Below are 22,633 nucleotides of genomic sequence, written 5' to 3'. Positions count from 1 at the left end.
AATGTGTTTTCTCTTTTACACGTTCCAATGATTTTTCGAAGTTTTCATCAATAACTTTGCGAAGATCCAGTTCATATCTTTTTTGTTTCTTAATCAAAACTATATATTTCTGAAGTGTAATTCAATATCTAAACCATGTATCTCTGAACAATGTAAACTGAACTATCTAAACTATGTATTTTTAAAATATCTAAACTATGTATTTCTGCACTGTCTAAACTATGTATTTCTAAACTATGTATTTCTGAACTATCTAAACCCTGTATTTGTGAACTATTTTTCATATCAGTTGCAATTTATGCTAAACTATGTATTTCTGAAGTGTAATTCAATATGTGTATGTTGTATTTGAATTATTAGTGAGTAATTCTAATTTGTATAAATTATTCAAATTTGAACGTGAATCTTATGTAGGGCATACATATTACAGGTTTTATGTTGACACAGTGATTGAAGGATTTTTTATTATTTTTTTATAAAATGGCCAATATTTCATCGTTGATTAGACACTCTGGTATGTGGAACGACGAGAATAAATACGTCATTACAAAATCGATGCTGTGACTTTCAAGGAGTATTCGACGTATGAGGAATTGTTACAAACAGTTGCAACCCAATTGAATTTGGACAAGAAAATGAAAAACATAAGCATAAAATACATGGTTGAAGGTGATTATATTCCAATGGAAATTCACAATGACATGGGTGTTAGGGTGTATGTGGAACTGAAGAAAGAGAACAAAGCATTACCAATGTACCCATTATGTATCATTACAACTGATAGAAGCATGGAGATATGTATATCGGATGAGAGTTGTGTTGAAGGTGATTATTTGCAAATCGGATACACGAGTCAAACAGTTGGTTCCAATGATTTTGCATCATCAAGTTGTGGAAAGGCTGATTTGTTATTCGAAAACAACAAGGGTATGGTTATTGATGACAAGAACCAAAAAGTAGTTGCCGTCGATCAAGTATACAACGATAAAGATACATTAAAATCTGTGATGGTGAATTACGCAATTACGAACAGGTTCAACTATCGGACAGAAAGGAGCAATGCAATAAGGTACTAAATGTGCATTTGTTTATGTATTTTCAACTGTGTGTTGTTATGTATTTGAACCGTGGCAGTGTATGTTTGTTAATTTGTCCGAGTGGTAGTATTTCTCAACATGTGTATGTTTATTATAAAGTAGAATCAAAACTGATTTTTATGTATTTGTACTCATAAATAATGTATTTGGTCTGGGTTGAATTTGATTAACAACTTTACATATGGTAAAGCTACTTATCTGTCCTTTGTATTAATAAAACAAGAATAAATACATTAATGATGTATTTTACATTAATGTGTTTTTTTGTATTTATTTCTTTTGTTTTTTTGTTGTAGCTACACTCTTGTATGCATAGCAGGAGAGTGTGATTGGAAATTCAGGGCGTCAAGTGTCGGTAAGTCAGGAATGTTTAGAGTTAGGGAGTTTCAAGACAAACATACATGTCCATTGAAGGAAAAGGTTTATTCCCAATGCCAAGCTACAAGTCGGTTGATAAGTGGGATTGTCAAACCAAAAATATCAAATCATAAGAGGAAATATACGCCTAAAGACATTGCGGAGGACGTCAAAAATGATTTCGGAATGGATGTGTCGTACATGGTTGCTTGGCGGGCCAAAGAAAGGGCGATGAACGATTTAATGGGTGAACCGGCTGATTCTTATGAAAGACTACCTGGATATCTATACATATTGGATAAGACTTACCCGGGTTCACATATCAGAATGCGTAAAACCCGCGAAAATGAATTTCTGTATGTTTTTATAGCACTATATGCATTTATCAAAGGCTTTGATTATTGTCAGCCAATTGTGGTGGTTGATGGAAGCCACTTAAAAACACCATACAATGGAACATTTGTCTCAGCAAGCACATTAGACGGTGCAGGTATGTCAAAAAAATACATATTAATTTATTACCTCAATATATATTTTATATGTTTTGGACAAATACAAAATGTATTTTTTTTTATTCTTAACTGTATCTCCAGGCAACATACTTCCCTTAGCATATGGTGTGATTGATTCTGAGAATGACAGATCATGGACGTGGTTTTTTGAGCGTTTCAGAGAATCATATGGAATCAGAGAGAATATGTGTATCGTATCAGATAGGCATGAAAGTATAAACAAGGCTGTTTGTCGAATTTATCCAGAAGTTGCACATTATGCATGTATTTGGCATTTGTGGGGTAATGTATGTAAAAAATACAAGAAGAGCCATGATGTGCTGAGTCCTGTTTTTTATTCCATGGCAAAGGCGTACACGTAGGATGATTTCGAAGAGTTAATTGGAAAGGTTCAAAATGTAGATATGCGCGTGGCAGAGTATTTGGAATCGGCTGGTAGAGACAAGTGGGCTAGATTGTATGCATCTGTTAACCGAGGGTGGACAATGACTTCTAACATAGCAGAGTGCATTAACCGACATCTTCTAGCAGCTAGAGAACTGCCTATATATGACTTTCTCGAAGAAGTTAGAAGGATGTTTGGGAGATGGAATTACAATAACCGGAGAAATGGAACATACACATTCACTACACTCGGTAAAAAGTTTCAGGAGATGCTATCAATGAACGAGTATCTATGTCTACGAATGACGGTATGTTTCAGTTTAATGTGTGTTATAATTTATTTGACAAACTTGTGCTTGTACTAATCTGGTGTTTCTACACATTATACAGTTGTGTATTTGGTATCCATGAACAGTTAGTGTTCATGTAAATTATATGAATCTTTGAAAATTGATATGTATTTGTTTAATGATTTGTTCATTTATTTTAAAATTCTGATTGGTTCAATAACAAATACATGTAATATTTATTTTTCAGGTAGAATCGTCAACCGAATTCGTGTACACAGTACATGATGGAGGACGACGATTCATTCTTAATTTGAATAGCAAAACTTGCAGTTGTCGTATGTTTCAACTAGATGAAATCCCCTGCCCGCATGCATGGGCTGTTATCAAAAAGAAAAATCTGGTTGCTGAGGATTATTGCTCTGATTTGTTCAAACCGGCGACCGTGTTGAAGACATATGATGTACCTGTGGATCCTCTACCCGACGAGCGTGAATGGAACATTGCCAAAAACATCTTGGAGGATGTGGTTTTGCCCCCAAGATACAAGAGACCGCCTGGTAGGCCAAAGAAGAGGCGTGACAAGCATTTAAGTGAATTGTTGTTTGGAAAGGGCAGACATGCTTGCAGTACTTGTGGACAACTTGGGCACAACAGACGTTCATGTAGTTTTGAGCCTCAGAGGAAGTGAATTTTTCTTGTGTTCCTATCCATTTAACTTTATTACCGAAGATAGATTGGTTATTTAAGTATTTGAACACTTGTGTCAAAAACTTCTATTGACACATGTTGTAGTATTATAAAATTTTTTGCAATGAAATGAATGTCCCATTCAAAATGATCTTAATTGAATGTTTTTTCTCGATACGTATGGTGTTTTTTTCAACTTCAATAAATAATGCGTACTTGGTAAAATAACATACATATTATATCTGTAAAAATGATAAATTTGTTTTTATTTTGGATTTTTTTTTGGATTGGAGGCTCGTAGTTGTGCGGGTAATGTCAACTAAAAATTATGTATTTGTTGGCCTTCTGAAAATTGTATAAACTGCAATAGAACATACATGGTTTTTGTGATCATGGTGTCTGAAAATTACACGGTAATGTTCATGTATTTTTAACACAAAAAAAAAAAAAAGGCAACCCATGTTCCGGTATGAAAATGGTGTTGTCTATTCAACCTCATAGCACAGCATATGTGGTATAAAAACATACGTATTGTTTTCGAAACTGATGAAGATGGTTTATTTGAAGTAATTTTTTTTTTATTGAAATCATATAGTTGTGTTGGTCATGTCAAATACGCAAGATGTGTTTATTAACCTAAAACATATCTAAAACATACATATTTTGTGAACCTGGTGAATTAAACGTACATATTTTGTGAACCTGGTGAATGAATGTATTTGTGGATTCATGATGTCACATTTTACTGTATTTTTTTCAAACAACAGATTTATTTGACAATATATGGAACTATGTACATCAAACATATGGAACATAAAACCACTGAGATTTCTTTGGTTAAATGATAATTATCCCACATAAGTCAAAATACATCTAAAAAACATCAAATTGTTTGCTGTAATGAAAAAAAGGATAAAAAACATCGAATGCACGAATAGTATTTATCAAACATCAATTGTATCTACAGTGTCGTAATCGATTGCTGGCCTAATCGGTCTTGGTGGAACTTCATTATCACTCTCTGCTTTGTCAGCAACCTTGCCTTCAGCGTAGTCCCATAAGAGTGCATCGTATCTCATACGCTGCATGTGTGCATCAATGACATCTGGAATCCTTTCACCCGATGCCAAATAATCAGCATACGCTGCCACAAAGACACCACAATCCCTAAAAAAAAATAAAAAAAAAAAAGAACTTGTATTAGAAAATATATGTTTCATGTTCTAAATAAGGTATCTCAAGTTCAAACAACTCATGTATTTTAGAAGAATAATAAATTGATATGATATATCATGTATTTGATACACTATGATATTTTTAAAAATGTATGTCTACAACTTACGTGCTACCAGCAGTTTGATGCGGCAGATTATCAACATAGACAACTTCAAGGACATCGATCTGTCCCTTATCCGCATATGCTGGGTCTTTCACCAAATCTATGCTTTTTTTATTTACATAGAATCCAGCCAGATGCAGGAAATGTGGCAGAAGTGTAGCAAGCTTTTTTATTTCATTCCTAACAATTGCGTTGTGCCCGGCTGATTGATACGAGTTGTAAACATACAGACGACTGTACATTTAATAAAATAAAAAAAAGAATTCAGCGGTAAAATAATGAATGAAACACTAATGATAAAATATTTAATTCATCATTAAAAATACCTGTCCTTGAATGAAAGGAGTACCAATAACCAATGATTTTCTTCTTGTATATTCACCGGTATTAGCACGTTGTTAACCGTATGCCACGGAACATTGGCAATAAGCCTGTGGCCCTTGACATACTCAATCAATACTTGCTCTTCATTTGCCACATTTGTCTGGGTTTCAACATTGCGATATGCGTGGTGGACCACATCAATTCTCTGCTTGAATAGGCAGTCAACAGTGGTGAAGCTGAAATTGTTCCTTTTATCATACTTTCCTTTCTTCCGAAAGTAATAGAAAATGACGTCAATGTGCTGGATTTGTCAAAAATACATCAATTAGATCACATTTAAATACATAAAAACATTGTATTAGCAAAAATGTGGATTTCAGAACCTCTCTGTATTTTACAAAAACACAGCATACCGAATGTTCTGAAAAATAGCTCTCTGTATTTTACAAATACACAGCAGCTAGACTACACAAAATGCACGTGTAAAAAACTAGTTGATAAGCATATCATTGCTGATAAAAATCACCTCGTCATTCCAAAGCTGACCATCCATCGATAACAGGTAAAACCAGTTCTTATCATTGACAGTTGTGATGCCAAAATTGAATTTGACTCCATTGTCAAAAACTGCCATTTTTTTTTGTAATGGTCTTCGTAGTTTTTTCTGCGGCAACAAAAAAACCAAATACATCAACTTATTCACAAAAATCATGCGGAATCACTATATGTAAAACTGGGAGAAAAACACATACTTGCTATCGTGCCTCACAAGCAGACCGTTCCGAAGCCAAGTACGGTATTCATCCACCATCTGTACATCAAGTGGACCAGTAATGGGATCTATCTGGAATGGATATTTTTATCAAACCCATGAACATGGTCCTTGCCCGAACTACTACCTGTGTATTTGGTCTTTAAACATTAACAGTTGCGTATGAAAAAAAATAAACAAGTAAATTAAAAATTAGATATATACCAAAATCTGTCACAAACGGTGAAGACTTGTATTTACTGGGGCGTGTAGCTCGTGTGACTGATGGATGTAACATGATTTCTTTCCCTGGGGTTTGGCTAGGTAAATACTCATCAGGCAACAACCACTGAGACAACGGCTGCGCGTTACAAACTGCTGCCTGGGGTTCCTCTAGCACCTGTGCGATCATCTACTCAAAAAAATGCAAAAAAGAGACATTATTCAATCACTTGTACGATACATTTTAAAATCGAAAAAAATGGCTGAATCAGAATTCGTTGTTATCGAACCTCAGAATTATTTGAATCATCAGAACATTTTTGCTCTTCCACAGTATGTTTCCCCGAACGTTCAACTGAATTCTTCGGTTCTCCTGAAAGATCACCTCCTTCTGCAATCTCTTCGGTTGAAGCTTCCATTGTATCGCCGCTCTCATTGCCAATATCAACTTGAATATCCGGTGCAAGACCCTTTTCCTTAAAAAAAACACAGGCCAACAGTCTATAAAATACATGAATCTAATAGATAAAAAAAACTATATAAAATACATAAATACATGAAAAAGTATTTGTTGATGATGGCAAAAAGCAGTAAACAAATACATAAGGAAAACAGTGAACAGTCACGCTGTCAAACAAACAGTACACAAAAAAATACATGACACTATTGTTTTTCATTTTAATATCAAATACATAATATTTTAAATGCCAGTAGATCCCAAATTTTCATCATACCTGAATTATATTTTTTTTAAAATAACATATAAAAATGAGTAAAAATATACCTCTGTTTGATCCACCGAACGTTCAACCGAAGTCTTCGGTTCTCCTGAATGATCACCTCCTTCCGCAATCTCTTCGGTTGAAGCTTTCAGCGTATCGCCGCTATCATTGCCAATACCGACTTGAATATCCGGTGCAAGACCCTTCTCCTTATAAAAAACACAGGCCAAAGTATGTAAAAATACATGAATCTAATAGATAAAAAACAATATTAAATACATAAATACATAGAAACTATTTGTTGATGATGTCCAAAAGCAGTAAACAAATACATAAGGAAAACAGTGAACAGTCATGCTGTCAAACAAACAATACACAAAAATAAATACATGACACTACTGTTTTTCATATCAATATCAAATACATAATATTTTAAAGTCTAGTAGATCCCAAATTTTCATCATGCCTGCATTATGTTTTATTAAAAATAACATATAAAAATGAGTAAAAAATGATAAATACATTAAAAAAAAATACCTCTGTTGGATGCATATTACCCGTATCAGTCTCCATGTGAATATCGTCACCATGGTCCATGTAATCATCAGCTTGTTGATGTATGTTGCCATCATGTAGAGGAACATGGGTTTCACTGTCATCATCTTAAAAAAAAATGATGTATTTGTTAGATACATATGCTTCCTACTTCACACTGAAGGCAATCGTTTGAATATGTATTTATTGATTTTTTTACCTTTTCTGAGTTTTGTTTCCCTTTGACATGTTCCAAAACCTTTTCGAAATTTTTATCAATAATTTTGCGAAGATCCTTGAGCTCAGTAAAAACAACCTTGAATTCAGTAAGCACCTAAATGGTAAAAACAACAAATTCATCATAAAAATCCTCATTTGTTGTAGTTTGATGAATATCAAAATAAAATTAGAAAACTTACTTCCTGCTTAAATTGATTAAGTTCCTGCCACAAACTTGTGAGTTCAACTGATTTGCTGGTGGATACGTCGTCAACAGGAACGCGGTGGACACTTGGAGCAGCTTTTTCTTTTTCCTTTGATTGAACCGACTTATCTACCACCGAAGCAGATTTTTTAGATGATTGTCCAACTGTAGGTTTTTTTGGGATTGTGGTTGGTGACTTCTGAACAAGCAATGCTGCCGTCGACATCTTCCTGGGCTTCTTGTGCGGTGGAGATTTTGAAGCATCGTTCTTTTGAGTTTTCTTGGCAGCGGCAACATGGGGAGGTGTTGTGGTAAAATCTGCATATTCATTTTCCTCCTCTTGGTGTGTTTGGGGTGGTGGTGCAGGTCTGTTGATCAGGTATGCACGCAGACCAAGCTTCTCAACCTTTGACATGGTCGGAACAATGTTGTTGAATTTACAACAAATGTCCTGCACATAAAAATATATTGTGAACTGTCAGTTTAGAACCTCTCTGTATTTTACAAATACACAGCAGACCGAAAATCCTGGAAAATACCTCTCTGTATTTTACAAATACACAGCAGCAAAAAATACGCAAAATGCACGTGTAAAAAACTAGTTGATAGGCATATATTTAATGTAAGTATTTTACCTCACCGTCCTTAAACATGCCCAACATCAAGTAGTTAACAGATGGCTTTGGGTTCACTGTTCTCCAATTAAACATTCTTGGGATTCGGCTTCCGATTTTAACCATTAAATTAGGGTCAACGTTAGAGCAACACTCATATATCCACACTTGCATAGCAAAAGGGAAACCCCGTAGACAATAAAACTGCTTCGGCTTGTCCATCTTGTGGTGAATACTCTTAATCAAATCATCAAATGCTTCCTTACCCCAAGTATATTCATTGTACTGTTCACTCTCCACCAAGTCAAAATGATGTCTTGGGACTGTGACGTTCCTCTTTTCACTTGAAAGTATGTAATTATGAATGAAATACAAGATCGCAATCTTTACAGCATCTTCATCTACGTTATCACCAACACCTCAATCCTTTTCTTCAAAGCACTTATTTAAAGTCATCTTTAAAACACTATTATCAGAACCACCGAAATATTGATCCAACAATCTGTTAGGACCCTCGTCAAAAACAACTTCATCCCCGTAACACTTCAAACCAGTAATTAAAGTAAATTCAAAAAGACCGAATGTGAATTCCGTCCCATTAATATCGATAACAAAAGCATCGCTATTACTACGCTTCAACTCCCTAACCATAAAACACCTAAATAACTGACCCTGCACCTCGGTGTCAACTTGCATATACGTATATTGTCCAAAAACAGTTTTGGAAAATAGCTTGAATTGTCTATCGGTCCGTTTTTCCTTCAACTCATCTTTAATGTTATGGTTCATATATGAAGCATAACGTATCGGTTGAGTGGGGGGACGTTTAACCAGCAATTTGGAGGCCTGAAAGTTTTAATACAATGGCAACACATGAGATACAAAAAATACATACGAATGCTATCCCATATGAATTGTTCAGATCAATAAATACATGCAAATAAAAAACAGTTATTAAGATGTTTAGCTGACAAAAGTTGAACAAATACACCTTTTATCTGACACATACTCATGCCTGCTTTTTAAAACATACATAACCTGTTACTAATTTGAAAAAATGCACAAATGTGAGGAATTACAAATACATGATACATAATTTGATATTTTGATAACAAAAATGGTTAGTGACATACATGACACATTTGTATGTATGTTTCATATACAAAACTAATTCAAAACAAATACAAAAATACATACGAATGCTATCCCATATGAATTGTTCAGATCAATAAATACATGCAAACAAAAACACAGTTATTAAGATGTTTAGCTGACAAAAGTTGAACAAATACCCCTTTTATCTGACACTTACACATGCTTGCTTTTTAAAACATACATAACCTGTTATTAAATTGAAAAAATACAAAAATGTGAGGAATTACAAATACATGATACATAGTTTGATATTTTGATAACAAAAATGGTTAGTGAAATACATGACACAGTGGTATGTATGTTTCATATACAAACTAATTCAAACAATACAAAAATACATACGAATGCTATCCCCTCTACTAATGAATTGTTCAGATCAATAAATACATACAACTATACTTACGGATGCGGTCAAAAATACATGAATCATTAACTGAATTTGGGCAACATGTACAATACAATTTTATTCACAATATATATATATATATATATATATATATATAACAAATGAAAAAATACCTTCTTGTTCATAGTTAATTGTTGTTCTCCGGTATCTGTCTGTACAACATTCTTCCCTTTGCTACTATAAGCAACATCAGATGTTTTTCTCCTCTTTGTGGCAGAATCAAAATCATTTTTTTTTCCAAATTAACAGTTCAGCAACAAATTTCTCAGCAGAAGCCGCATCAATATCATGTTGTTGCTGAGAAATACCCAAATCAAAAGAAGGGGAATCTAAATTTTGAAGAGTATGTGGGATACCTCTTGTAACCCTACCAGATATGCTTTCATCCGCCATTAATTGATGTTTTTCACTACTCAAAGTGGGAAACCCTAAGCATTGAAAGTTAAATTTTTTGCAAAAAGTAAAGAATATTGAATTAAATTGACTAAAATACACAAAATAATGAAAACTTACACAAATACACAGCCACCCACGAATCTCGGCACAATAAATTGTAGTGGAATCGTGCTTGATGGTAATGGATAGATTCTGAGGAGAAAAAAACGGCTAAAATTAATGGAAAGGGGGAGAGAAACTAACGTATATTACGTGCGTTTCAAAAATAGGAAGTTGGGATAGTGTTTATCTTTATTTACGGTGTTTTTTGAGAACTGATAAGTGGAAGTTACTGTTGTATCTAGAATGGATAATTTAGAAAATTAATTAGCTATTATTATTAATTTTAATAAAAGATAGTTATTAACATTAAATAGTAGTAAAAGTAGCTATAACAAGTAAATTTTCGAAAGAGTTACTACTTATTACGGCAAGCTTTTAAGTTTTAACCCCCACAGCTCCCCGTGCCCTTAAAACCGACAATTGGAAATAAGCAATTCGCTCTCTGCTTTTGCTAAAACCCTAAGCCTTTCTTCTTCATCTGTCTCTTCAACAATGAAGCTCGTTAGGTCCGTTTTCATTCTTCAAATTTTTTATATTTCCGTTAAATTTAGTTACGGGTATTAACTTTTATTTTCGGCTGTGCAGATTTTTGATGAAGTTGAACAATGAGACTGTCTCTATTGAGCTCAAAAACGGCACTGTTGTTCATGGAACTATAACAGGTATCTTTTTTTTTTCTTTTCTATTTTCCTTTAAGTTTTAGTCATTGTACAGTTTGCATTTTGTTCTGAATAACTCCATAGGAGCAGTGGCGGATCCAAGATTTTCATTTAGGGGGTTTGGAAAAAATAATAAAAGCTAAATATATAAAAATAATGTTGTTGATGGGAATCGAACCTAGGATGCTGGAGACAATTTTGAACACCCCAGACCGCTTGAGCTAACCTTTTGCATATGTTCAGGGTGTTCAAAAGTTAATATATGTAAATCTACCCTATATATACATTGTAATTTTTTGCCGAGGGTGTTCGGGTGAACACTCTCACCTCCACTTAAATCCGCCCCTGCATAGGAGAAGGGCGTCAAATTTAACACTTTGTTTGGATGGTTGTTTGTGTGGCACTCTATTGTTTTGATTGATTATATCTTTCCCGTAGTTACATAATGGTCGCACATCAGCAATTTGGAGGATAAACCTACAAGATAAGTAGGGGTGCAGGGTAGAGCTACTATATATATATAGGTAGGGTAAAGAATAAAAATCAAATTATTATATAAAAAGTACAGACAAACTGATAAAAAAAAAAGGTATTGACTTGACGTGATCACACCAAATAGATCGTTACACAAATGGGACTTTTCGTCGTTACATAACAATGAATTTAACGATAAAATATAATAAAATTCAAGTAACAATCAAAACAAACTCATGTTTTTTCTGTGGCACTATAACAGGTAAATCTTCTTTTTCTCTCCGTCCCTCCAAAGAGCTTAAACGGCGTCATTTTTTCAAGTTTTATTCAGTGTACGGTTTGCACTTCGTTCTCAATAGTTCCATAGCAGAAGGGTGTCAAACGTAAGTGATTGAGAAAAACTATGACTGTTTTGTGGACTCACATTCATGTTTTTTCCTGTTGTTTCTGTCTTCTGTTGTGACTACTTGGGTTTTATTTGATGATTGTCATATGCTAGTTACTTGACAAAGGTAGCAGCTGACATATACGATTGGCTTTGCAGTTACAATTGCTAATTGTATATTTATTTACGGAGGTGTCCAGTAGGTGTCTAAGTAAAAATATTTCTTTTTCTTAAAAATATACTTTTTACCACCGCAAACAGTAATGCTTCTTCGAATTTCTAGTGATTTTAGTTGGATTAATATATGCACACCACTCCAAATAACGGTTAGCAATTTAAACAATATGTGAATGTAGTGATGATTACGTGGTTTGAGTTGAATTATTATTTTATCTATATCTGTGAATTCACTCGTCTCAAAATCTATGCTACATAAAAAGGCCTATGGTAACACGCTTCTTTTGGTTCTAAAGCCTTATTTTTTTTCATGTAGAATTCAGAGTACTGTAATCTTCACGGTTTTGCACTAGATGTGCCCAAGTTGCTTAATATTCTAATCTCCCATGACAAGAAATTAAACTTATGCAAATTCATCCAATCTCAAGCAGCATGTTCAAGACAATCTAGAATATCTTTTATACCTTTTTTGATAAGTCAGTATCTTCTATACCTTAGGGGTCATTTGGTAGACAGTATAAGGCAGGATATACCGGTATTAAATTTTTCGGTTAAATTTGTACCATGTTTGGTTTGAGTTACTAATTAGTCCCGGTATAAAACTATACTACAATCTTGGATAATATTATCCCATTTCCTAGGTGGTATAACTAATACCAAGCACATGCTTTGGATTATACACGGTATATCCCACCTTTAATCCAATGAACCAAACAAAGAACAAGTACAAAATAATCAAGAGATTATTTAGTCCCAGGATTATAATCCGAGGACTATAATCCCAGCATAACTTTGTCCGCGTACCAAACGACCACTTAGTGCTTGGACGTGGCATTGATGATATAAACCATAGGTGTTATGCATTGACCAGCAGTAATCCTTGTTGTTTGCAAACCCTGAGTAAGCCATTCTTTCCTAACTTCAAGCTTAAGAACTAAGTTCTTTATCTTAGAAATTACAGTACTAAGTTCTTTATCTTAGAAATTACAGTCAACCAGCTGTCTACTCCAGTCATGAACTTGGCTTCCGGACGTTGATGTTTGGATAGGTACATCAAATGAGCACTAAGTAACGTCACATATAGTAATTCCATCTACTGGGAGTCCCTTCTGGAATCTGATGTTTACCAATCATTTTCTGAAGTTGACCACGAGCTGAAGCCTGTCAATCTGTGGGCTTAGTGAGCGGACGTGAGAGTTCTTTTACACTGTACACAGGTTGTGATATTAAGAAAATAGTTACCATCATTGTGTATTTGCTAAGGAAATACTCGCATTGTCACTTCTTTGACTAGAAGTAGAGAACTAATCTCGTTTTCAAGGACCAAACCTTGATAAAAAGTAAAGTATGAATTAAATTTTGGATTAGGAATTACTATTTTATCCAATGTAGTTAGCTCTAATCCCTGACCTTGAAGGAAGTCCTTCAAATTCATTTACGCTCAGATTACTAATCGTGGGTTTTAAAAAAATCAAATTGTGCCTTCCCACCAAACTTAAATTGACCTTTTATGATAGGTAGGAGTGTTTTTTTTTTTATGTGATTCCTTGCAAGTGGCACATGCAACCCCAAGGATTGACATACAAACCTTAGGTAGATTCCACATCAACAGAACACGGTATAAATGTTAAGTATTTGAGGAAGCAAGTCCTAGACCTTAGATTTTTTTTTTAAAGCAACTCGAGCCTAGGCTAATGCGGACAATATCACTAGTAGATTGGACTGCTACCTACATATGATGTTGGAGTTGCTCCACATGTAGCCTTAGGCAAAGAGATGATGAATCTAAAAAAAGACACTAAGTCTCCAAGGAAAGAGTTTGTAATATCTTAAGGAAATCCCACATCGGTAATACATAGGAGAATTGTTAGGGTATTTAAAGAAGCAAGTTCTAGACCTTTTGTGATGCGTTTTGAAGTTGTGCAGGCGTAGGCTCAAAACTGATAATATTATTTGCGGACTGGGTTTTTACCTTTAGCATAAAGGAAAGGAGTTTCGGGTGGTTTAGACTTTGGAGAGGGAATCATGATGTTTCATCATGAACCCCTACTATGTGAAATTTACTGAAAGGGGCAATATTCCAAAGCATGAAAGCGCCAGAGCAAGTTGCTTTATTGACCTTGTGCAGCCCGGACTGCAATTTTGCAGCTTTTCTGCGGAATAGGAGGAGAATTATGGTGAATTGGCGTGTATGTGCAAAGAGAGCAAGGAAAATGAGGTATCTCGTTTAAGTTCCCGTCTATAGCATCTCATTTTAGGTTCTTCCAAGAACATCGGTGGAAACAGTTTCAAGTCGTAGAGTAGATTGAGCTTGGAAGGAAAGAAAAGTAGCTTGGGAGATGACACCACTATGTCTTTTCTGGACAATATACATAGAGAAAGGGACAGCAGTTGTTTAGTAGATCAGGATGTGGGAATACTTTTCTGTTCCATCTAACTTTTGGTAGGATGACAGGAGGAAAATAGGCAATAAATCCACATTTCACATAGTTTTGACACCATCTAGGTTTATCGTTAAGGAAATTATGTGACTTTTTTTTTAGTTTAAAAGAAGGATCAGCATACCGTATGAAGGTGATTTTTTTGATGAAGACCGTATGAAGGGGACTAAAGAGGAACAAAGGGTTGTAATAAATCTGGATGACTAACTAATAGTATTAATACTAGTTGATTCAAATTGAAAATATCAAGTCATCTTATTCTTTGAGTTCGGTTAATATGGATCTCTACAACTTATTCTAAATTAGGATAGTAGCTCTGGCTGAGTGTTGGTTCATTGACCGTCTTTAGATCCTAACTGGAAGGTTGCATTTTCTTGAGTCGGCTTCTCATCTGCTATAAGAGCTTTTCCCATCCCTTTTTGTGTAATATCAAGATTCCTTGGTGCATAGTTTCTGCAGGAACAATATCGCTGTTCTTCTTGATGCCTAATAATTATGTTTCACTTATCAAAAAAATAACAATTATACTCACCTTATCTGACCCCCTTTTTATGCTTCTATTGAGCCGAGGGTCTCTCGGAAACAGCCATCCTACCTTGGTAGGAGTAAGGTCTGCGTACATTATACCCTCCCCAGACCCCAAGATGTGGGATTTCACTGGGCTGTTGTTGTTGTTGTTGTACTCACTTATTTCATCAAAAAAAAAAAAAAAAATCTTATGGAAACAATGTGAATAGGCTACACAGTTACTTTTCTTTTTTCCCAATGAACATTTACCTTGACTAGAGTGCAAATTACAGAGGAGGAAGAGGAGAATCTGAACAATGCTGTATTACCAGCACTTGGGACAAGGGTTATATCTGCAGCAGAGAGCTCTGCTGCAGACTAAGTGACTGTTTGGCTGGCTTTCCTAACGTATACTAGATGACCATCTGTGCTTTCTTAGACTCTATGTGGATTACTTTCTTCCCGTGTATGGCCATTAATGAATATTGCTAGATCTGATTTGCATATACAAACTGTTTTTAAGTACATCACTTGGTTTTTATCAAATAAATAAATAGTACATCTAGGGGTGTCCATGGGTCGGTTTGGGGTTAAAACCAAAACCAAACCAATCTAGTCGATTTTTAAAATTATTAAAACCATACCAAACCAAATATAATACATATCCATCGGTTTGGTTCGGTTTGGGTTGGTTTTTTGATTTTGAAGAAAATTAACGGTAGTTCTCTGTTTCATGTTTTTTTCCTATAATTAGGATAGAATTTTTTAGCCTTTTCAACTTATAATCTGTTATTATCCTTTTATTGTGGTAGCTATAGTTTCTTGCATTATGGAGAAAATGTCTTAGGATTTGCGTTTTTAATTTAGTGAATAAGTGTATAAGAAATAAATCTAGGTAAATCTCATATAGTTGTTTCTCTGAATAAATGAGTTTGAATTTATGGATTTCTTTTATAAAATTGGCTTAAGGTATTAAGTTCATTAGCCTATTAGAGATAAATAAAAAAATTCTTAAAAAGTATATAAATTATTTCAAAGTATTTATAAAATTAATATATTGTGTATATATATAATTTTAAAAATTATGTATAAACTTTGTCGGTTCGGTTCGGTTTTTTCTTCTGTTTGCTTTTAGCAAACCAAAACCAAGCCAAATATTATCGGTTTTTAAAAATTCAAAACCAAACCAAACCTAACCCAAGTAAATATCGGTTTACTTAATCGGTTTGGTTTTGATTTTCGGTTTGGATCGGTTTTTAACCAAGCCGTGAACAACCCTAAGTTCACCTTCTTTGGCTTTGATGATGGCTGAGAGTGAAGAAGAGGTGCTGAAGCTACTTTATGAATTTTACAGGTGTGGATGTCAGCATGAACACACACCTGAAAGCCGTCAAAATCACACTAAAAGGAAAGAATCCAGTGACATTGGATCACCTGAGCGTGAGGGGTAACAACATCCGCTATTATATCCTCCCTGACAGCTTGAATCTTGAGACGCTGCTGGTGGAAGAAACACCTAGGGTGAAGCCTAAGAAGCCAACTGCTGGTATGATTACAATGTTATGTCTGCATTTAAAAGCCTCTATCATCTTTTGTAACTCCATCACATATTCTCCCACATTGTTATTACATACCTTTAATGACTTTTTAACTAGCAATGTCCTCCCTCAGGAAAACCCTTGGGGCGTGGTCGCGGACGTGGACGTGGACGTGGACGCGGTCGAGGCCGCTAAAATGCGTTCTAGTACTAATTTTTGTGATGTTGTCTATGTAAACATGTTTGTATTGATAGAGATATTTACTCTTAGTATTCTAGCGCAAGTATATTGTGATCTCATGCAACTAGTTGTCCTGAATCATTTAGCATGAGCCTTGGAGCTGTTATTCTGTTCGGAACTGTGGGGGTTAGTTGCTTATAGCTCCTTCCAACTGCATCGAGTTCTGTCTGTTCTGATCCGGCTGGTCGAGTCACGGAGCCATACAAGGCACACATCCATTCCCCGCCCCCAACCCCAAAACTATTTGGCTGCTAAGTTGAACTCATTTAACATTTTTAATTGAGTGCTGTGATGGATAATCCTTGAGAAGAATGGTAGAGGGGTTTTAATGTCAGAGTGCAGCTACCGGGTGAATGGGAAAAGGTCAAGAATGGTTTTGTCTATACTCCATGGTGTTGCCAGTTAATAAGACCATTAGGATTCTTTGATTTAAGATTTTGCTGTCAATGGCAGTTAACATGATGCCAGACTATTCATCCCCACGGTCTTCGGTGAAGAGTGCATATGATCTAACTATGATTAACATAGATGTATCTTGCACGTGATGTTTTTTTAAGCAAGTTTAACAATATGCGTTCCAATATTCCACGTAAATACAGCGGTCTCCACGCATTGCTCTGTTCATAGAACATACAAAAAAAATAGCAAATTTGAAATATTGCAATATCAGATACAAGGATTTAGAACTTCTGGCAAAGATACGTGATTAAGGAACGAAATTAAAGATGAAAGAAGCTTAACTGACTTGAATTTGTTACTAATGCTTCTCCTACCGTTAAGCTAATTAAAATCGTTTCTTCACAATCACACATCGTCCAAGTAAAGCTTTCCTCGGATTTTAGAGTGCTAGAGTTAGAAGTAGGACTATGAAATTAGACGAGCTGTTGAACAAGGACATGTCTATATCAGGGGGTCAACAATTCAGATGCGTGCAAATTGCAGTTTTATTGTGTACATTATATGTTAAGCCAGATATTAGTAGGCTTAGTTTGTGTATAAACGTGTACAAATTAAAGGTTGAATAACACTTTGAAGTTTGACACTTCCCCCACCCTCCCGATAATTGGTGGTTACAGTGAGTTGAAAGTGAATGAATTGGATCCTGTATAACTTAAAGGCGGAATGACAGGGAAACCCTTATACTTGTTTCGATTTTATCATTTCAATCCTTGTACTTCACGAAAATTTATTCGGAAAAAGGTCAAATATACCCCTTCGTTATACTTTAGGTTTAAATATACCCTTAACGTTATACTTTGGGCACAAATATACCCCTTCACCGTTAAAATTGACCAAAGTGAAGGTCAATCTCACATGACATTAATATTTTAATAAAGTAAATACTATGTGGCATGGCACCTTACTAACTAACCCAATTTTATCCCTCCCTTCCCTCTCTTCTTCCACCACACCTGCCCCTCTACTACTACTACCGTCTTTATGCGCACCACCATTTTCACACAGTCTCAACTCTTACATCTCACCGTGAAAAACCAATTTGCAAATTGCAATTACAAAATATTTCTAAAAAGCATCAGCTAAATGATAAAAAGGAAGAGAAAAAAGGAAGGGGATCTTGAACTGCTACTAAGCTAAAAATACAGAACAAAACATGTATTGAGCATCACTGCACGTATAGTTCATACACATCTAACTCAGTTTATTGCTCATTTGCCATGACATTGAGGACACATTAGATCCACCTAGATAAATTAATGCCATATCATTATTTATTTTTATAAAAATTACCTTTTATGAAAACAAATTAAATTTATCCCTTTTTCTTATAGAATAATTCAAATAGAAGAAATTAACATTGCAAATTAGATTTTGGGGCCCTAATGAATCGAACCCAATTAGATTCCCCTATTTCTCATCTTTTCTTAGGGCATAAGCCACGCTCCTAGTAGTCTTAATGCCCAAGCTACCAATTTCCCAACACTCACACTATAAGTAATTCCCACAATAACAACTCAAAACCTCATCTCTAAACCCCCCAAAAAATCAATCAATCACATCCCACTTCTTTATAATGGCAAAAACAACTTCATTGAAATCAACAGCAGTAGTAGTAGGTGTCCTAGCTTTTGGTTGGCTAGCCATAGAGTTTGCATTCAAGCCATTGCTCGAAAAAGTTCGTGCCCCCTTCAACAAATCTGACCCTGATGATAAAGATGATAAGAATCCCTTCGAGATTAACCCTTCCCATGAAAGCTGCTGAATGTCAATTTTGATAGAGAAATTTTGTTGAATTAGATATATTCTAAAGAGTAGTAGTACTAGTTTCAAAGTTGTTCAGTCCCATGTCATAGTAAATTTTAGTAATACAGTTGTTTATTATTTCAATAATTTTTTATAATAAATACTCCATATTTCCTTATTAGCCTGTGCGAAAAAGAATGACATCTTTTTATATTTGAAAATAATTTATCTTTATGCAGCAATTTATGGCCATAAAATTTATGTGACTCATTTGATACCATAAGTTATATTCTTAAGCTTCATGCCCAGTAAAATAGTTTCACGGAAATTGAAACGGAATACTCCCTCCGTCTCAGTTTATACGAGAGTTTTACTAGTTTGGGAGTCGAACAACTCAATTTGATTACGATTTTCTCCAATTCGATTACTAATTATTATGTAGTTTTCAAATATGTAAATTTTATTATGTATAAAAATTCTCGAGGGATCTATGTTTGAAATTGAGTTAAAGATTAACTGCTTTGACCTCGTATTCCGAACAACCTTTTATAAATAAATTGAGACAATTGGAGTAATTGATAATTTGATGTAACATTAATTAATCTGCAATATTCGTCAATTCTTGTATAGTAATAGTAGTTGAATCCAAATTTTAGTTACAGTTGCGTGTCAAATTATAATATGGAGCCGAAGCAAAATTGTACAGTTTACTTGTGATTTTTGTTTCTGTACATTGTAAATTCGGTCACCTAAACTCAGTTGTGACTTGTTTTAATTAATTATTGGTACGTTATGTAGCTTAGACGCATCAGTACGTACAGACAATAGTTTATAAATTGATTGACCATCTAGCTTTTGTTATAACTCTTCCGATCCGTTGAGAAATAGAGTGGCTGTGGAAAGTAGTACTTTATGTTTCCGGAACTGTACATAGAAGTTGAGTTGGTTATCCTATCACTCACTAGTTTTACAATTGAGTTCAATAAGTAGTGTATTTTATTTCCCCTGATTTTCTTTTATTTTACTTTGATCTCTAGGTCTTATTTTCTCTATATGTATAGAGTTTGCCATTTTTGGATGCTATCAATGAAAATTTATCTTTTAACTCTCTCTTAATATAGTTTTATCTTACTCATAGTTAGCTTCTTCTTTCTTGAGATTCAGTATTTGTATCATCCACCGTTTCTCACATTGCTCGTGCAATATATTCAGATTATTATTAGCCTATAATTCTAGAAAATGAACTATTTGAGCTACTTATTTGTGTACTGAAAATAAAAAGATGAACGGATGAAGTGAGTTTTTAGTTATAACGATCCATTTTTGTTTTAAGGACTAAGATAGTATATTTAGATCTAGGTACTGCGATTAAGATTGTTTGTTTGCTAAACATACTTAAATGATCTCTTTAAGAAAATCAATATGTATAAAATCTAATTAAAATAATCTAATATTATATCCATAAATTATTAGGGCGCTAATACTGGTGGTTGATGACGGTAACAGTACGCGATGAGTATGATGGTGGTTGACAATGTTGGTAGTGGTGGAGATGATTGACGTGTTAGTAACTGCAATCATTATTATTTCGTGATAGGGGTGGTGGTGGAGGTGGTTAAGCGGGGATGGTGTGGTTGGTGGCGATGGTTAGTACTGGTAGTGTGCTGGCGAATAGTGATGGCTGATAGAGGTGAAAGGGCATCTTTGTAGTAATATTTGAATTCTGAATAGTCTCTTAATAATTTTTAAGACAAACTCCATTAGTTTACTTTTACCTGTTTAGTTTGGACTTTGTAAATTTTTTAAGAAATAATAACTGATGAGTATTTTACCAAAATCCTTATATTTTATCAAAATACTCATATTAATTTATGTTTAGTTAAGTCTTGAAAAATGATTTGAGAAATAAGTGATTAATAATGACAAGTAAAAGTGAACGAAGGGTGTATTCTAGATCCGAATCACACATTCAGATTTATTCAAATTAATTAACTGGTTAAATCTTACTCCCTTTGTCTCAAATAAATGTCTCTTTAGCAAAACTTGTCCAAAAATAATTATCGCTTTAGGAATTTATGACAAAAAAGAGTAATTGTTTCCAACTGTATCGTTATATTAAAAAACTACTTCTTCTTAATAGTTCTCAATTCTCAAGAAACATCTAAATAAAAAATATTTTTTTTGATGGGCGTGAATGACCCGAAGCAACACTTATTTTGGGACGGAGAGCATAAAATAATGTATTTAATGATTGAGACCTAAACCATTCAAATTGAACTTTCATTAAATACAATTAAATGAGGTTTTAATCATAGAAAACGTCCTCCCCAATAATATTTTCTATTCCCTCCGTCCATCTTTGCTTGTCCTGTTTACTAAAAATAGATCTTCATTTTTACTTTTTCAGTTTGGAAAATCAAGATATAATTTACATTTTATACCTATTTTACTCCTTTTATTAATTATTGAGTTAAAAACTTTAAAAAATTATTAGTGGTTGCACAACTTTTAAAATAAGTTTTATTAATTTAAACCATTAGATGACATAGTAATAATTAGGAGTGATATAGTAAAATTATCATTTTATTTGTGGCTTCTTAAGAGGTGTGTCAAATCAATACAGGACAAGTAAAAATGGATGGAGGGAGTATGACTTCTTCATTTCACTAATTTCAGTAAAAAGTTACAACTATATATTAACTAGATGGCCTATGCCCGTGCTGCTCACGGGCCCAACATTTTGGATTATAGTGTATCTATGTATACGTAGTTGTGTTTAGATAATATATATATATATATATATATATATATATATACTATGTTCAAAATACGATTAAATATAACATTGTAGTTTGTGCTCCGTATCTAGAACTTTATTTTATTCGTGTTTGCGACGAAAATTTATTAATACTTTTTAAAAGAGAACGGACGATGTAAACCCATGCTTTATATAGTTTCTTCTTTTTTTATTTTTATTTTTTATATTGCTTGGTGTCGTTTAGTATGGGGTCCACCCTTTTGGACATTATTAGTTTGCACTATTTTTATGCATATAATATATATATATATATATATATATATATACCAAAACACGGTTGGTATAACATTGTAATTTGTGCTCCGTATCTAGAACTTTATTTTATTCGTGTTTGCGACGAAAATTTATTAATACTTTTTTAAAAGAGGACGGACGATGTAAACCCATGCTTTATATAGTTTCTTCTTTTTTTATTTTTATTTTTTATATTGCTTGGTGTCGTTTAGTATGGGGTCCACCCTTTTGGACATTATTAGTTTGCACTATTTTTATGCATATAATATATATATATATATATATATATATATATACATATACCAAAACACGGTTGGTATAACATTGTAATTTGTGCTCCGTATCTAAAACTTTATTATATTAGTGTTTGCTAAGAATACAAAGTCTGCATTTTTTTTTTTTTGACATTGTTTATTTTTTTAATATGGGATTCACTTTTTTTTATATATATATATATTGCTTGATTTTGTCAATATGGGATACTATGTTCAAAACACGATTAATATAACATTATAGTTTGTGTTCCGTATTTAAAACTTTATTATATTAGTGTTTGCTACGAATACGCATGGTGTTTAATATGGGGCCCACAATTATTTTCACATTTATTAGAGTAAGGAAAAAATGAAAAAGTAATTAAAT

At 33.9% G+C, this 22,633-nt stretch overlaps 3 protein-coding genes across 3 annotated transcripts; 2 read left to right on the top strand and 1 right to left on the bottom strand.

Moving 5' to 3' along the window:
• The first annotated feature begins 659 nt into the window (after nt 1-659).
• Nucleotides 660-3,328, top strand: LOC132611826 (uncharacterized). The gene is made up of 5 exons (XM_060326194.1): nt 660-1,069; nt 1,394-1,944; nt 2,048-2,248; nt 2,369-2,658; nt 2,888-3,328. Exons 1-5 carry the CDS (start codon nt 660-662, stop codon nt 3,326-3,328), a joined length of 1,893 nt encoding a protein of 630 aa, XP_060182177.1.
• Nucleotides 3,329-4,271: 943 nt separating this feature from the next.
• LOC132611825 (uncharacterized) lies at nt 4,272-8,479 on the bottom strand. Its single transcript, XM_060326193.1, has 12 exons — nt 8,279-8,479; nt 7,639-8,094; nt 7,440-7,553; nt 6,748-6,936; nt 6,254-6,439; nt 5,980-6,153; nt 5,760-5,834; nt 5,537-5,654; nt 5,374-5,426; nt 4,993-5,291; nt 4,670-4,900; nt 4,272-4,494 (listed from the first exon to the last, which is right to left on the bottom strand). The coding sequence occupies exons 1-12, from the start codon at nt 8,477-8,479 to the stop codon at nt 4,272-4,274; spliced, it is 2,319 nt and encodes a 772-aa protein (XP_060182176.1).
• Nucleotides 8,480-10,680: 2,201 nt separating this feature from the next.
• On the top strand, nt 10,681-16,855 carry LOC132611007 (small nuclear ribonucleoprotein SmD1b-like). The gene is made up of 4 exons (XM_060325417.1): nt 10,681-10,822; nt 10,902-10,978; nt 16,314-16,505; nt 16,631-16,855. Exons 1-4 carry the CDS (start codon nt 10,809-10,811, stop codon nt 16,690-16,692), a joined length of 345 nt encoding a protein of 114 aa, XP_060181400.1. The 5' UTR covers nt 10,681-10,808; the 3' UTR covers nt 16,693-16,855.
• The last annotated feature ends 5,778 nt before the right edge of the window (nt 16,856-22,633 follow it).

This window comes from Lycium barbarum, chromosome 9 (genome assembly GCF_019175385.1).
Source record: "Lycium barbarum isolate Lr01 chromosome 9, ASM1917538v2, whole genome shotgun sequence".
In the NCBI taxonomy this organism is placed as follows: domain Eukaryota; kingdom Viridiplantae; phylum Streptophyta; class Magnoliopsida; order Solanales; family Solanaceae; genus Lycium; species Lycium barbarum.
This window is presented reverse-complemented; position numbering and strand designations above follow the sequence as displayed.